At 48.4% G+C, this 16,195-nt stretch overlaps 1 protein-coding gene across 1 annotated transcript; it reads left to right on the top strand.

Annotated features, from left to right (window-relative positions):
- The first annotated feature begins 12,710 nt into the window (after positions 1–12,710).
- On the top strand, positions 12,711–15,842 carry LOC309502819 (uncharacterized protein). The gene is made up of 2 exons (XM_082175362.1): positions 12,711–14,029; positions 15,734–15,842. The coding sequence occupies exon 1, from the start codon at positions 12,736–12,738 to the stop codon at positions 13,285–13,287; it is 552 nt and encodes a 183-aa protein (XP_082031488.1). The 5' UTR covers positions 12,711–12,735; the 3' UTR covers positions 13,288–14,029; positions 15,734–15,842.
- Positions 15,843–16,195: the final 353 nt, after the last annotated feature.

The raw sequence follows: 16,195 nt of genomic DNA, 5'->3' as shown, positions 1-16,195 counted from the left end.
CCAGCGATCTCCCTCGATCACCCTTTGGACTTTCCCTACCTGCTCACCTCATCCCTGCACCTTTATTGTCAATAAACTCACTATTCAGCAACCTTCTCCTTACCAGTTCAGTGGTTTAACCCACTACAGCTGTGAAGGCTAATCTTCTTTAAAAACTTTCCTTAGCCCCTTTAGGTTAGCGGAGAAGTCTCTCCCGATACACATTTCCATAAAGCAAACAGAGATACAGTTGTAACAACAACAAAAAAACAAGGAATACTAGGGAATACTAGAAATGGAGATGAATCAGAGTGATGATAATAATAGACACTACACTCACTGTCTGTCGGCCTGGACTCGAGCAGATCTGTCGGCCTGGACTCGGCATCTGTCGGCCTGGACTGGAGCGGATCTGTCGGCCTGGACTCGAACGGGTCTGTCGGCCTGGACTCGAGTGGATCTGTCGGCCTGGACTCGAGCGGGTCTGTCATCCTGGACTCGAGCGGATCTGTCGGCCTGGACTTGAGCGGGTCTGTTGGCTTGGACTCGAGCGGGTCTGACGGCCTGGACTCGAGCGAATCTGTCGGCCTGGACTCGAGCGGGTCTGTCGGCCTGGACTCGAGCGGTTCTGTTGGCCTGGACTCGAGCGGGTCTGTCGGCTTGACACTGGGTGTGTGTGGAAGCTCCTGCGATGGCACAAAAGCACACACTTGGGTTTCGTTGGTTTGGAAGAGACGTTTCCCAGCCTTCGACACTCTCAAGACGCCAGCAAAGACACTCATCCATTTTGAGTGCTTTTCTGCAAACAACAAAATTGTTTAGAAACATGTTTTATTATGTTTTATTTACTATTATTTATTATTTATTAGCACAGATTACAGCTGAATGATTGTCAGCGGCTCATGTACAGCGGCTTTATGTTGCTAGTTCAAAACAAATGAGGGAAAACATTTGGGAAAAAATATATTTGATTCATATGCTATGCTATGTCCTCTGTAGTGGACACCAGGATTCAGTTGTTTAAAAATAAAATTACATGAAATGACATTAGAATTTATTTATTTTTCATTCACCAATCAATTTTTAGGTTTCAGTATTTCTTTTAACCAAACTTTGTATAAAGATGATTCTCAACTATGTTATGGAAGATATAACGGAATGAATTGATATGCCATTTTACTTTATGCAATCCTGTCGCTCCCTCTAGTGGACAGCATTAAGTATTACGGCCTTCATTGCTCAGATAACGCAAGTCGATGGATTTTTTGGGAAAGTAAGCAGACCAGTTTGAGGATCTGAGCTGAGTTTGGTGAAGCATCAAAGTTCTAGCCGGAGTCAATTTCTCATAATAATAATAACAATTAATCCCAAACCTGGTAATTTTGTCAGTATTTAATTTACGTTCACTGATTCTGGCTTCTCTCTTTTCTGTCTCTTTCTTTTCATGTGAACTGAGTAGGCTACACATACTTATATTAAAAAATATAAACTTTATTTCTATTCAATTTTCTAAATTATTTATAGCCCATTGGCTGTGTCACACACGCCCGTCTGCCTTTTGATGTAAATAAAAGACTAGAGTGGTAAATGTTAAAGACATATTATCATGGTACAGTTCAGCCTATTATTGATTTTTATTTCCACTTCACTTTTATCCAAAGAGACGGAACTATTTGCACTGTATTTATCAATGGGAAATATGCTAATATAATCTGTCATATACTGTAGTTCACATTATTGGGGTCGCTTGCAAGTCGCAGCAGCACGAATTACGTGACCAGCAACATATTTCTGCTTCAAATATTGTGTGTAGTTAACAGTGAGTGGTGGTTTCAGACATTATTTTATTAAAGTGCGTTTGTCAGTGCCGCACTCGTACTGACTCTTATTCTGCCTGACAGAAAGAAAAGCTCGTAGCTTACTGAAGGCGGAGCGGTTTAACCAATCAGATGAAAGGGGCGTTTCAGCGGCGACCACATGTGCAAATAAAACATCGAACCCATACCACCTGGCCACTGCAGATTCATTTGCCGTTGATAGTGTTGCCATAAAAACAACCAATCATCTCCTAATTACGGTCATTATTACGACATCCAACCCTAATCAAACACACCTGAACAAGCTAATCAAGGTCTTCAAGATTAGGCTATATTAGAAAGCTACATGCAAGTGATTTTCATTAGGGTTGGAGTTACCCAGACCCCCAATTGGATCTTTAAAAACGCATTTTCAAAAAGCGTTTTAAACTCTTTTGATAGCGTTTGTTGTGGGACTCAGGTGATATTTTGATGCAGCAACAGGGGTTTTTCTTTGTAGTACTTGCTGTCTGCCCCTCCTGACTCACTAATTCAGTGCATCTTCCAGCAGAGTTGATTTTGAGATTGCAGGTCGAGAGGATGACAGCTCAAGTGTACTGCTCGTTTAGTGCTGTTTTATTGTGTCTGTCTGCTTGTTTGAGCACAACAGACGCTGGAGTCCTAGGTGAGAAGTTCTCTTAGCTTCATTACGCAGCCCGAAGAAGTGCATAAATAAAGTGCCTTACAAAACTTGATTTCAGACACATCTGCTTACAAAAATACAGTACAGACGTCAAGTGGAAGTTCATCTTTGTATGTTGGTTTAGTTTTAATAATCAGCAAAGTATAAATATGCAAACTGTCATAAGTTTATGCATTTTTCATTGTACAAGTAAAACCCATATCACTAAAAGGCTTTTTTTTTTTACTGCAAAGCAAGAACATTAGTGTTATAATATGGCTACAAAATTGTTACCGGACTGTATCAATCCTGGGTTTCAACTTTTGCCTAAAGTTTTTTTTTTTTTTGTTGTTTTAAGAAATGCATAAGCCTACAATATAAAATGGGGAGTTAATTATAAGTGATAACTCTGCATTTTACATATATAGTGGGTTTCTAAATTTGTTTTCTGTTGAGTAGCTTCTTAAAATGCTTAAGGAAACGAGGGTGGTCATGGGGATGGCATCATTTTTGAAGATGTACACCAGTAAATTTGTATACAACATATTAACCGATGTCCATGCTTTCTATCAGCATTGCACTATTACTCACTCTACTACAGTGCGGTAGGTTGTAACTGCACTCTCAGTCTTTGAAACCGATTGATGCAGTTTAGTGAAAAATGGTAGATTTCTAAGCTACTTGAATTGAAGCAGATAAATGTGTGAATATTATAAAGTTTGAGACTCATTGCAAAACCCCTGACTTGCAAATGCTGAAGCAAACTATTACAGCACTTCCTGGTCTCCCCTAATGATCCTCTTGAATCCTCTTCTGTAGTGCCTGGTCAGTGTCCGGCGACGCTGACGGTCGTGCCCTCCCGACGAGGATGCACTTCTGATAGAGACTGCTCTGGAGGGCACAAATGCTGTAAATTTCCCTGTGGGCCCGCATGTGTGCCGCCTGTTTTCAGTGAGTTTTAATTATTGATGCATGCTATACGTCTTCCAGAAAAAAACCCTGAAAAATAGTTTTCACTCAGGAATTGCTAGTAAGTTTGCAAATAATTGCAAAGAAACCGCAAGTAACACATTGAACCAAACGTGGTTTCTCTGTCATGTGTCTCTATAACAGCAAAGGCAGGGAAGTGTCCAAGCACAAATTTTGGAGCAGGAACGTGTGCCGAGTTGTGTTCCTATGACAGTGACTGTCCGAACAATGAGAAATGCTGCTGCAATGGATGTGGACATCAGTGTATGGATCCATTTGCAGGTATTTATGTTATTATATTAGAGTTTGGGTCAGCTTCCTCATTTCAGTTTGTCTTGTTTTATAATGAATCGTTATCAATGTAAAAGAAATTCACCCAATAGCATGGTTTAAAGCACAGGATGGCTTTACAAAATTAATTCATACGATTAATTAATACGATCATGATTAATAATTGAGAGGAGTAAAACTTGGTATTTGGGTTTTGTGCTGTACCTGAGACTGAATGCCTCTTAACGGACTGACTAAAGTTGACTATCTGTATCCATCCAGGGAAGCCTGCAGCCGAACCTCCAAAGCCTCCAGGAAAGCCTGCAGCCAAGCCTCCAGGAAAGCCTGCAGCCAAGCCTCCAGGAAAGCCTGCAGCCAAGCCTCCAGGAAAGCCTGCAGCCAAGCCTCCAGGAAAGCCTGCAGCCGAACCTCCAGGAAAGCCTCCAGGAAAGCCTGCAGCCGAACCTCGAAAGCCTTCCGCCGAACTGCCGGAGCCTTCTACCGAAGAGCCGGAGCCTTCTAACGAACTACCGGAGCCTTCTGCTGAACTGCCGGAGCCTTCTACCGAACCTCCTGAGCCAGAGCCTTCAGACGAACTGCCAGTGAAGCCTGCAGCCAAACCCCCGAAGCCTCCAATGAAGCCTGCAGCCGAACCCCCGAAGCCTCCAGGAAAGCCTCCAGCCGAGCCTCCAGGAAAGCTTGCAGCCGAACCTCCAGGAAAGCCTCCAGGAAAGCCTGCAGCCGAACCTCCAAAGCCTCCAGGAAAGCCTGCAGCCAAGCCTCCAGGAAAGCCTGCAGCCGAACCTCCAGGAAAGCCTGCAGCCGAACCTCCAGGAAAGCCTCCAGGAAAGCCTGCAGCCGAACCTCGAAAGCCTTCCGCCGAACTGCCGGAGCCTTCTACCGAAGAGCCGGAGCCTTCTAACGAACTACCGGAGCCTTCTGCTGAACTGCCGGAGCCTTCTACCGAACCTCCTGAGCCAGAGCCTTCAGACGAACTGCCAGTGAAGCCTGCAGCCAAACCCCCGAAGCCTCCAATGAAGCCTGCAGCCGAACCCCCGAAGCCTCCAGGAAAGCCTCCAGCCGAGCCTCCAGGAAAGCTTGCAGCCGAACCTCCAGGAAAGCCTCCAGGAAAGCCTGCAGCCGAACCTCCAAAGCCTCCAGTGAAGCCTTCTGCCGAACTGCCGGAGCCTTCTACCGAACCTCCTGAGCCAGAGCCTTCAGACGAACTGCCAGTGAAGCCTGCAGCCAAACCCCCGAAGCCTCCAGGAAAGCCTTCAGCCAAGCCTCCAGGAAAGCCTGCAGCTGAACCTCCACAGCCTCCAGGAAAGCCTGCAGCCGGACCTCCAAAGCCTCCAGGAAAGCATTCAGCTGAACCTCCAAAGCCTCCAGTGAAGCCTTCCGCCGAACTGCCGGAGCCTTCTAACGAACTGCCGGAGCCTTCTAACGAACTACCGGAGCCTTCTACAGAACTGCCGGAGCCTTCTACCGAACCTCTTGAGCCAGAGCCTTCAGACGAACTGCCAGTGGAACCCCCGAAGCCTGCAGCCAAACCCCCTAAGCCTCCAATGAAGCCTGCAGCCGAACCCCCGAAGCCTCCAATGAAGCCTGGAGCCGAACCCCTGAAGTCTCCAATGAAGCCTGCAGCCGAACCCCCGAAGCCTCCTGTGAAGCCTGCAGCCGAACCGCCAAAGCCAACTTACCCGTATGGCCAATGTCCTGGCCATAAGTAATGTGGCTATGCATGCAGTTAACTGTGCTGATTTAACCATTGGATGTAGGGTGTGTTTTCCCTGTTTATCACCAAATAAATCTCACACTTGTAAGACCATTTCCTCTTTTTTTTTTTCTTTTTTTTTTTTTTTTTTTTTTTTTTTTTTTTTTAAGTGGGTAAACAAGGATTTTGATTTTTGTATACCAGTGTTAGTTTGGCTGTTCTCTCGCATAATGGCTCATTGGAATCAATGCATGAGATCCCACCCTCCAAAGCCACGCCTTCAAAATGCTTCAACACACAGCAGAGTCTGTAAAGTGTCACGAGACGAAAGATTGCACTAAATTGCCTCATTAATTTCGGTGTTGTAGTGTTGACATGGAAACGTCTAAATCCAAATGCAACGATTGGACGAAGAATTCTGTTATTGATTGCTATAGGATGTGAAGTTTCAACCAGTATTGCCTATTGACCAATAGTCTTCTGCATTCTGAAGCATTTTAGTGAAATTGTGTCTTCTAGTGGTCATTTTAGGAAGTTGCAACTTCAAGCCTACTAACAGATTTACATTTTAATGCATTTGGCAGACGCTTTTATCCAAAGCGACTTACATTGTATTATCCTATACATTTATACATGGGTATGTGCAATCCCCTGGGATCGAACCCACAACCTTGCGTTGTTAACGCAATGCTCTTACCACTGAGCTACAGGAAAGCAGATGATCCCTTTAGTTACCTGCGACCAAATGAGTTCTGATTGCCTGTAATGCCGAGTTCGCACTGCACAATTTTCAAAGTAGTCGGGTCACTGTTCTTTTCACACTGCACGGGTATCTGGGGTAACGTTCAGTTGCTGCTGTGTGCACACTGCACAATGCACCGACGACAGGGGCTTTCACACTGCATGACTTGACAAAAGAAAGAATCGCTGACAACTGTCTGGTCTGCAAACTGCGTTTCACAACTAAACCCACACGAGAAGCGGTATGGAAATGATGCAACATCATGCGTGTGTAAGATTGGAGTTCTCACGCGAGACTTAAATAGTTATTAAAAATGATAGCCTGCAAGAAGATTTGCAATCCAAATTGTCTGTACGCTGATTTGCAGCAAAAAAAAAAACTGATTACGCTGGAGGAAATGGTTGGGGAGACGAGGGGGGCAAGGATTGTGTGTTGCACAAAGAGAGTTGGGGGTAAATAAATAATTTTACAATGTGCTACTGTTGCTGCTGGTCAAGCAAATGTTTGTGCTTTGTTTGTTTTTTTAGAAAGACTTAAGATAATAGTTGGATTATTCATGTCAAGTGGGATGAAAGAAGTGTAGATGGCCAAGCCATAATGCCAGAATAAAGAGGTGTCAAAGGTTCGTGGATTGACTACAATAAAGCATGAATGGGCCAGTTCTCCTCACCAGACATTAGTCATAGACTGTAAATGGGTGATTACAGGGCAATAACATATTTGATTAGCATCTTATCAGCCTTCTCTAAAAAACTCCCCTGACATCATCTTAGAAAATGTTATAACAATGTTATAAAATGTATATACAATTAATAGTTTTAGAGATATCATCCTCAGATTTGAAATACCGCATGACCACCCTAACATTCATATAATATGTTTATACATTTAATAAATATACTTTTAATATATATATTTTGTTTTTATGTTTGAGCTTTTATATCTCATTATTAATAAGAGTCTGATTAATTCTGAGTCTTGAACTGTAAACTGTCAAGAGTTGGCTTTCTAAATATATGTTGGTTATGTGTCTATTCAGAATGACTTCTTATTTTGGGTATGTCATGTATGCCCCACTTGCCAAAATTGGGTCTGTCTGGTAAGGGGCTAATGCCACAAACTTTAAGCTGACAAAGCACGAACACTTTAAGGAGAAAATTATACCTGTTATATCCCCAGGGTGGCTGTTCCCTGGCAAAAGCCAAGGATAGCTCAGTCGGTAGAGCATCAGACTTTTAATCTGAGGGTCCAGGGTTCAAGTCCCTGTTTGGGTGAAGGTCAGACAGATTGTTGCAGACGTCCCCTAATCATCACTTGTTGTCCTCTTTCCAGCATTTGAGGGTGCTGTTCATCCTCTGCTGCTCACATCCAGAAAAGAATACAACATCTGACATACTGGCAGGAGTAGTCATGGCCGAGAGGTTAAGGCGATGGACTTGAAATCCTTTGGGGTCTACCCGCGCAGGTTCGAACCCTGCTGACTACGTGGCTCCTTGTCACTTTGTCTGGTTGCGACAGGAGTTGTGACATCCAGGATCTTTATACAAGCTGCTTTTTTTTCTTCCTAATACGGAAATTGGGCTCTTTTCAAGCCTGAAGTGGGCATCGTTTCAAAAGGCCCAGATCATCTGTGATTTTGGCCATTCTATTCAGGCTGTCGGAGCAATGGCTTTGGCATCCCCCGACAACTTCACAGCCTTCACGTTGTGCAGCTCAAGAGTCGCCGCATTATATTTTATGGAAAATCTTGGATATTAGTGTTTTGAAATGTTGCATTCGTTCTCTCTTAGAAAAGTCAAACAGAAACCTACTCATTATGTCCCTATTGCTCGTTTGTCTAAACCACCTTAGAGTTAGCAACATGCCATGAAAAAAAAACTCCACTCTTTCAATGTCAGTGTTCCTAACTTTGGAAGGAGCAGCCTATCTCTCTCGTCCCTTTATAAATTGTGGTCTTCATCCTTTAATGCCACAAACTTTAAGCTGACAAAGCATGAACACTTTAAGGAGAAAGTGCTGTTATATCCCTAGGGTGGCTGTTCCCCAGCAAAAGCCCGACTAGCACAAATGGTAGAGCATCAGGCTTTAAATCTGAGGGTCCAGGGCTCAAGTCCCTGTCCGGGCGAAGGCTTTTTTGCAGACCTTCCCTAATCTCTTGCTGTGCTCTTCCCAGCCTTTGAGGGAGGTGGTCTTCCTCTTCAAGATAAGATGTGGCAGGGTTATTTCACAGCATTTGGTGTTGTTTTGCCTGCTGTTACTAGGGACTTTAAGAAACAGCTGCTGATGGAACGGCAACGACAGCCGGAAGTAAGCGTTAACTGCCGTAGCTAAAGAGCGCGAAAATCACTAAGCAACAGTAAAGAGGACGGCATAGGGTTAATTTAATCTTCAGACAAAATACAAAAAAAGGAAGTGATTTCAAAAAGCAAGAGAAGGGTTGCTTTTGGCATTTAATGATATACATGCCCGCAGCATCCGCAGTCCAAATCCGGATCATGGCAGTCTTTTCGTGTAGGTGAAGACGTCGTTGAACTCCTTTTTGCCAACACAATATTTTTGCCGGGTTGATCCTCTGCTGCTCACATCCACATTGATGGTTGGCCCCGGTGTTCTCTGATGCTCAAATCCAGAAATGAAAATAGCATGTGACTCACTGGCAGGAGTAGTCGTGGCCGAGAGGTTAAGGCGATGGACTCGAAATCCATTGGGGTCTCCCCGCGCAGGTTCGAACCCTGCCGACTACGTGGCTCCTTGTCGCTTTGTCTGTTTGTGACATCCAGGAGCTTTGTACGAGCTGCTTTTTCTCTAACACGGAAAATTGGGCAACCCACATCTCTTTTCAAGCCTGAAGTGAGCAGGTTTTTGTGTAGGTGAAGACGTCGTTAGTTTATAAATTAGTGTTTTGGCACACCTGTCCGAGTGGCGCTACGAATTCTTCTGAAATCTGATTTTATTTTTCGGTCATGTTAAATTAGCGTTCGACAAACGCGAACAAACTTTTATTTATGTACACTCACAATAACAATTAAATGTTGTGCTTTTGGAAAATAAAGCAAACAAACAGGGTGCGCTTTCTGCCGTCTCGGTCTCCGTCACAGAAATGAACCAAAACTCTATAGGCTACTTGTCTCGGTCACGATAAGAAATATGTCTATAGAAAGCTTGAGTGAACAAATATTATCTGATTATGCAATCCATATGAAACCATCCAATATTAAATTGGCAATGATATAACCATGGCTGTGTATTCCCCCTATTTTCACTGCAGTGGCTGGAAACATTGTTTTCATTCATAATTACTTGCTTGGATTCACATCGCAAATCAATCAGCAATTGAAAAATTCAGATTCAAATTCTAGACATGCCCCTGTCTCTCTTGATGTTCAATGCAGATTTATGCCAGTCTCCAGTAGAGATCCATTTCCTGGAGAGTTTAGGTGTAGGAGTTTAGCCATAATTACAACTTGTAACTTGTGGTAGAACTCCGACTTGTACCACGTGATCGCTGTACCACCTGACCACTGCAGATTCATTTGCCGTTGATAGTAGGTGTGTTCGACATCGGCTGCGGCTGGATGTAACCGATCGGCGAGAGTAGCCGCGTGCAGGCGGGGAGGAGCTGCAAACGGAGACGTGAAGTCGGACACTTTCTGGTTCCCGTAGTGACCGCTCACGTGGTGTTTGCATACTTTACCACAGCTGCAGTGAAATAAATGCAATATTTGCCAAATAATACACAGATGTTTCATTTCATGAGACATGTTCATTCAATACTTTATGTACTGCTTCATACAGCGTCTGTTTGAACAAGAATAAAGTTCAACATAAGCAACTATCAATGAAGTGGAGTCTACGTTTTTTAAGCAGTTTTAATTTGATAAACATGACACAATATAACATGACAACGACATGAAAAGAGTGTTCACTGTTATAATAAACTGATTTGAGAGCATTAGAGGAACTAAAGGTGTTCGAATAAACACGAAACACACGTGATCGTTGTCATGCGGTGAATCCGGCCAATCGTGGAACAGCTGTGTCGTCATCAGCCCTCCTGCAGCCCAGTGCAGCCGCTCTTGAGAAGCTGCGCTGGCTGAGTTCTCCGGCTACTCTCGAAACGCTCTCGCGGTACTTTGATGCCATACGTCACAGTCACGTGGCGTCGGCGCTGTATCAAGTCGGACAAAATTTCTAACCGGCATGCACTGCTTCAAGTCAGCCGCCGATCGTTCTGCGCAGAGCTGCATGAAGTCGAACAAGCCCAGTGTTGCCATAAAAACAACCAATCATCTCCTAATTACGGTCATTATTACGACATCCAACCCTAATCAAACACACCTGAACAAGCTAATCAAGGTCTTCAAGATTAGGCTATATTAGAAAGCTACAGGCAAGTGATTTTCATTAGGGTTGGAGTTACCCAGGCCCCCAAAATTCATCATCTGCAAAATAACCATAAACTATCAGTATATCTCATCCTCATTATTCAAAGACATTCACCTTTATCGTCACCCACTGGTATTCACCACTACTTGTTTCAATAAACCTGTTTCTCACTTCTATCCTTTTGTCTTGAGTCTCTGTTCCATAACAACAACTTGCCTTGAAATACACACTATAAAATACTATATCTACTGTTTACAGAAATTGACAACAAGCCCTGCAGTAAAGTGATATGTACTGTATGAGATGACGGGTTAGAAGCTTGCTAAATAAATGTGTAGATCTCCGCTCACTTTCGCTGTTCTACTTTTCGTATTTAATACCATCATGCCTGATCTTCTCTCAGCCAAACTGACCCAGGTCTTAATGCCCACCCCAATCTGTCAGTGGATCATCAGCTTCTGACAGACAGGCATCAGCTAGTGAGGCTAGGAAAACTCACATCTCTCACTATCAGCACTGGTGCTCCTCAGGGCTATGCTTTCTCTACACAACTCTTCTCCCTGTACACGAATGACTGCACCTCTAATGACCCCTCTGTCAAGCTCCTGAAGTTTGCAAATGACACCTGTCATCGGCCTCATCCAGGACGGTGATGAGTCTGCATACAGACAAGAGGTTGAGCAGCTGGCTGAGTTCCCTATCGTCCGGTCACTACGACGTACGTCGTGGTGAACGACGAATAGGAATCTCGCTAGAGAGGCCAATCTACTTCGAGTGAAACTAAAACAAGCCAATACACATTGGCGTGCAATCATTTGTATCAGCTGCGCAGCCTCGCAGCGCGGGTATTTAACGAGCAGCTGATGCGATTGCACTTCAGCTTTTTGCTTCGGAGCCAAGCACTTCGATGCGTCTTCTGAGAGTGGAAGGAAACGAGCCTTTTGGATCTCTCTTTCGGTGCGGGTGTCACAACACGGCAGCGGGGACAGTCTTCTTTTTCTTCTTTGTGTGTTTGTCTTTCTGTGGTTTGTCACGGTAAACTGAGCAAACAAAAAAGGCTGTTTTTACAGCTGGTAAGGTGCGCCGCGAGCGCTCAAAGGCTGTTATTACAGCTGGTAAGACAGCGAGAAGAGAGAGAGCGCACAGACGGGTGCACATTCCCGTTTGTGTTCGCAGTGTCTGTTCCCCCTGTGTGTTTCAGCACCAGTGAGAGCAGTCCCTAAAAGAGCTTACACAGATAGAGAGCGTCTTTTTCAAGTGAGAAAAAATGACTTTCTATCTGTGTGTTTCTGGATGCGGTCGTTACCTGGGCTCACAGGATGGTCACAAACGCTGCCTCGTGTGTCTGGGCATTAAACACGCTGAGGCAGCGTTTGTGGATGAGTCATGTACCCATTGTGGGAAGATGACCATCGCGGAGCTGCGGTCGAGACTCACGTTCCTGCAAAGGGGCGGAGTCCCCGTGCCGCTGCCTCGATCCAATCCTCCTCAGAGGGTTGCTTCGGGCAGTGACGTGGGTGACCTGAGGATCACGGTGAGCGCGTCTCCTTCGGGGAACCAACCCCCTAGGAGCCCTCACCCCTCTCATGCTCCGCAGCCAGTTGAGCCCCCATTGGAGAAAGCTGGACCATCCTCGCGGTGTGTACCGGTTGTCTCCTTTGGGGCTCCCTGTGAGGATCAGATGTCGATCGCGGCATCGGAGGGTGGGTCAGATGTCTCTGCGGATGACGACTCAGCGCCGTTACCTCCTTCGGGTGTGTCAACGATGCCTGAGACGGACCCGGAGATGATGGCCATGCTTTCCCGGGCCGCCAACGGGGTCGGGCTCGTGTGGAATCCTCCACCGTGTCCCGAACCCTCGAGGTTGGACGATTGGTATCTCGGGGTGGCGCGCGCTGGTTCTCAGCAACCCACCCCAGTGCCTTTCTTCCCGGAAGTGCATGAGGAGCTTACGGGGGCGTGGACGGCACCTTTCACTGCCAGAAACCGTTCCGGTGGCTCCTCCTCCCTCACCACCCTTGATGGCGGGGCAGCTAAGGGATACACGCGCATCCCGCCAGTGGAACGGGCCGTTGCTATGCAACTGTGCCCTAACTCCACTTGGCGCGGAGAACCGTGTCTCCCTTCACGGGCCTGTAAGTACTCGTCGGATCTAACTGGCAAGGCTTACAAGGCCTGTGGGGAAGCTGCCTCTGCCATGCACGCCATGGCGTTGCTGCAGGTTCATCAGGCCAAGGCACTGAAGAACCTGCACGAGGGTGGTCATGATCCCCAAGTTCTTCAGGAACTTCGTATCGCGACGGACCTCGCGCTTCGTGCGACGAAGGTGACCGCGCGGTCGGTGGGTCGTGCGATGTCCACCATGGTGGTCCAGGAACGCCATCTCTGGCTGTGTCTGGCGGACATGCGGGAGACCGACAAGCTCCGGTTCCTTAACGCCCCCGTGTCCCAGACCGGCCTCTTCGGCGACGCGGTCGAGAACTTCGCCCAGCAGTTCTCGGCTGTACAAAAGCAGACTGAGGCCATCCGTCACATCCTGCCGCGGCGGCCAGCTGCTGCTCCCACCCCTCCGTCTGCGGCTCCTCAGTCTGCTCGTCGCCGAGGGCGGCCTCCTGCGTCTGCCCCTGCTCCCGCGCCGCCGCAGCAGCCTCCATCTAAACGGCGCCGTGGAGCCAGTCGCAGGCGGGCCGCCCCACCCGTCCAGGACCCCGCTAAGAAGGGCGGCAAAGCCAGGAGCAAGCGGCCCTAGGACGGGCGACCCAGAGATGGCAGGGACTGCTCTCCAGGAGACGATGACCGCATCGCTCCATCCCCCGGAAGAGGGCCGGGTGGAAAATCCTTGTTTTCCTTTTGTTTTTGTTCCGCCGCTGGCCTCAAAACCAGCGGTACCCAAATTTTCAATAAAAGAGCAGTTTCTTACATCTCTGGGTCCGAAGAAGGCCCGGAGAGCAGTGGGGGGAGAGAATCCTCACCACTCTCATCCGCCTCTTCTATCGCCAGCAGGCAGCAGTGTGCAGTTCGAGGACGCAACCAAGCCGCCTCCTGCACCTCCGGCCTCGTGGAATCAGGTAAGTGTTGCACAGCACACTCAGACTCCGCTACGGGCTGCCTCCCAGAGAGAGCCTCCCGAGTCGAGCCCCTGTGTTCCACCTCGCTGCCCCACTCCGGGTACGCCTACGGTCCCTTTGGTCCCGCTTGTACGGTCTCTGCGAGCCTGGTTAGCGCTCCCCAGTCCGTCTCGCTGGCTCATTCGGACCATCAGGCTCGGCTATGCGATTCAGTTCGCCCGGCGTCCCCCCAAGTTTCGGGCCATCCACTCCACTACAGTGAGAGCAGCCGATGCCCATGTCTTGCGTGCGGAGATCGCAGTCCTACTGGCAAAGGATGCGATAGAGCCGGTCCCTCCAGCCGATATGAGGTCAGGGCACTACAGTCCCTACTTCATTGTACCCAAGAAAGGAGGTGGGTTACGACCGATCTTGGACCTGCGAGTTTTGAATCGGAGCCTTCACAACTACCGTTCAAAATGCTTACGCAGAAACGCATTTTCGAATGCATCCGTCCCCAAGATTGGTTCGCAGCGATCGACCTGAAGGACGCGTACTTTCATGTCTCGATTCTTCCTCGACACAGGCCGTTTCTGCGCTTTGCATTCGAGGGTCGAGCATATCAGTACAAGGTCCTGCCCTTCGGGCTGGCCCTGTCCCCCCGTGTCTTCACGAAAGTCACGGAGGGGGCCCTTGTTCCCATGAGAGAACAGGGCGTTCGCATTCTCAACTATCTCGACGACTGGCTCATACTGGCACACTCTCGAGATCAGTTATGCGAACACAGGGACCTCGTGCTCAGGCACCTCAGCCAGCTGGGCCTTCAGGTCAACTGGGAGAAGAGCAAACTCGCCCCCGTGCAGAGGATCTCTTATCTCGGTATGGAGTTGGATTCGGTCGCACAGACAGCGCGCCTCACAGAGCAACGCGCTCAGTCGGTGCTGAACTGCTTGAACTCGTTCAAAGGCAGGACGGCGGTCCCACTGAAATGTTTTCAGAGGCTCCTGGGGCATATGGCAGCGGCAGCAGCGGTAACTCCGCTCGGGCTGCTTCATATGAGACCGCTTCAGCACTGGCTTCACGGCCGAGTCCCGAGATGGGCGTGGCATCACGGCACTCACCGGGTGGCAATCACACCGGCGTGCCGCCAGACCGTCAGCCCGTGGTCAGACCCCTCGTTCCTTCGGGCAGGAGTCCCCTTGGAACAGGTGTCCAGGCATGCTGTGGTATTCACAGATGCCTCTGCCACCGGCTGGGGTGCCACGTACAACGGGCATGCAGTATCAGGGGTGTGGACGGGCCCCCAACTGCACTGGCACATCAACTGCCTCGAGTTGCTAGCAGTTCGTCTCGCTCTGAGCCGCCTAAAAAGGCCACTACAGGGCAGAGACGTGCTGATCCGTACGGACAACACTGCGACCGTTGCGTACATCAACCGTCAAGGTGGTCTACGCTCCCGTCGCATGTCGCAACTCGCCCGCCATCTCCTCCTTTGGAGTCAGAAGCGTCTGAGGTCGCTTCGAGCCATGTATGTCCCCGGTGTGCTCAACCGTGTGGCCGACGAGCTATCACGAGCTGTGCTCCCGGGAGAATGGCGACTCCACCCCCAGGTGGTTCAGCTGATCTGGAGAGAGTTCGGGGAGGCTCAGGTAGACCTGTTTGCCTCCTCAGAGACCTCCCACTGCCAGCTGTTTTACTCCCTGACCGAGGGAACACTCGGCACGGACGAACTGGCTCACAGCTGGCCCCGGGGCCTCTGCAAATATGCATTTCCCCCAGTGAGCCTACTTGCACAGACCCTGTGCAAAGTCAGGGAGGACGAGGAGCAGGTCCTTCTGGTGGCTCCCTATTGGCCCACCCGGACTTGGTTCCCAGAACTCATGCTCCTCGTGACAGTCCCTCCCTGGCCCATTCCTCTGAGGAAGGATCTTCTGACTCAGAGACGGGGCACCCTATGGCACCCGCGTCCAGACCTCTGGAAACTCCATGTCTGGTCCCTAGACGGGACGCGGAGGTTCTAGGTGACTTACCCCCAGAGGTACTTAACACCATCACTTCTGCGCGAGCGCCGTCTACGAGACGTGCGTACGCCTTGAAGTGGAACCTGTTCGTTGAGTGGTGTTCCTCCCGTAGAGAGGACCCCCGAAGATGTTCGATAGGGTCAGTGCTTTCCTTCTTGCAGCAAGGGTTGGAGCGAAGGCTGTCTCCCTCCACCCTTAAAGTACATGCTGCTGCTATTTCAGCATATCATGACCACTTAGATGGCAAAACAGTTGGGAAGCACGACCTGGTCGTCAGGTTCCTTAGGGGGGCGAGACGATTAAATCCTCCTCGTCCCCCCTCCATACCCTCTTGGGACCTTTCCCTGGTGCTCCGAGCACTTCAGGATGCTCCCTTTGAGCCTTTGCAGTCAGCAGACTTAAAGCTTCTCTCCTTGAAGACTTTGCTGCTGATTGCACTGGCTTCGATCAAGAGGGTAGGGGACCTGCAAGCATTTTCGGTCGACGAATCGTGCCTAGAGTTCGGGCCGGGTGACAACCATGTTGTACTGAGACCCCGGCCTGGCTATGTGCCCAAGGTTCCTACCACTCCCTTTAGAGATCAGGTAGT

The sequence above is a fragment of the Leuciscus leuciscus genome, assembly GCF_965113295.1.
Source record: "Leuciscus leuciscus genome assembly, chromosome: 7".
NCBI lineage: Eukaryota > Metazoa > Chordata > Actinopteri > Cypriniformes > Leuciscidae > Leuciscus > Leuciscus leuciscus.
This window is presented reverse-complemented; position numbering and strand designations above follow the sequence as displayed.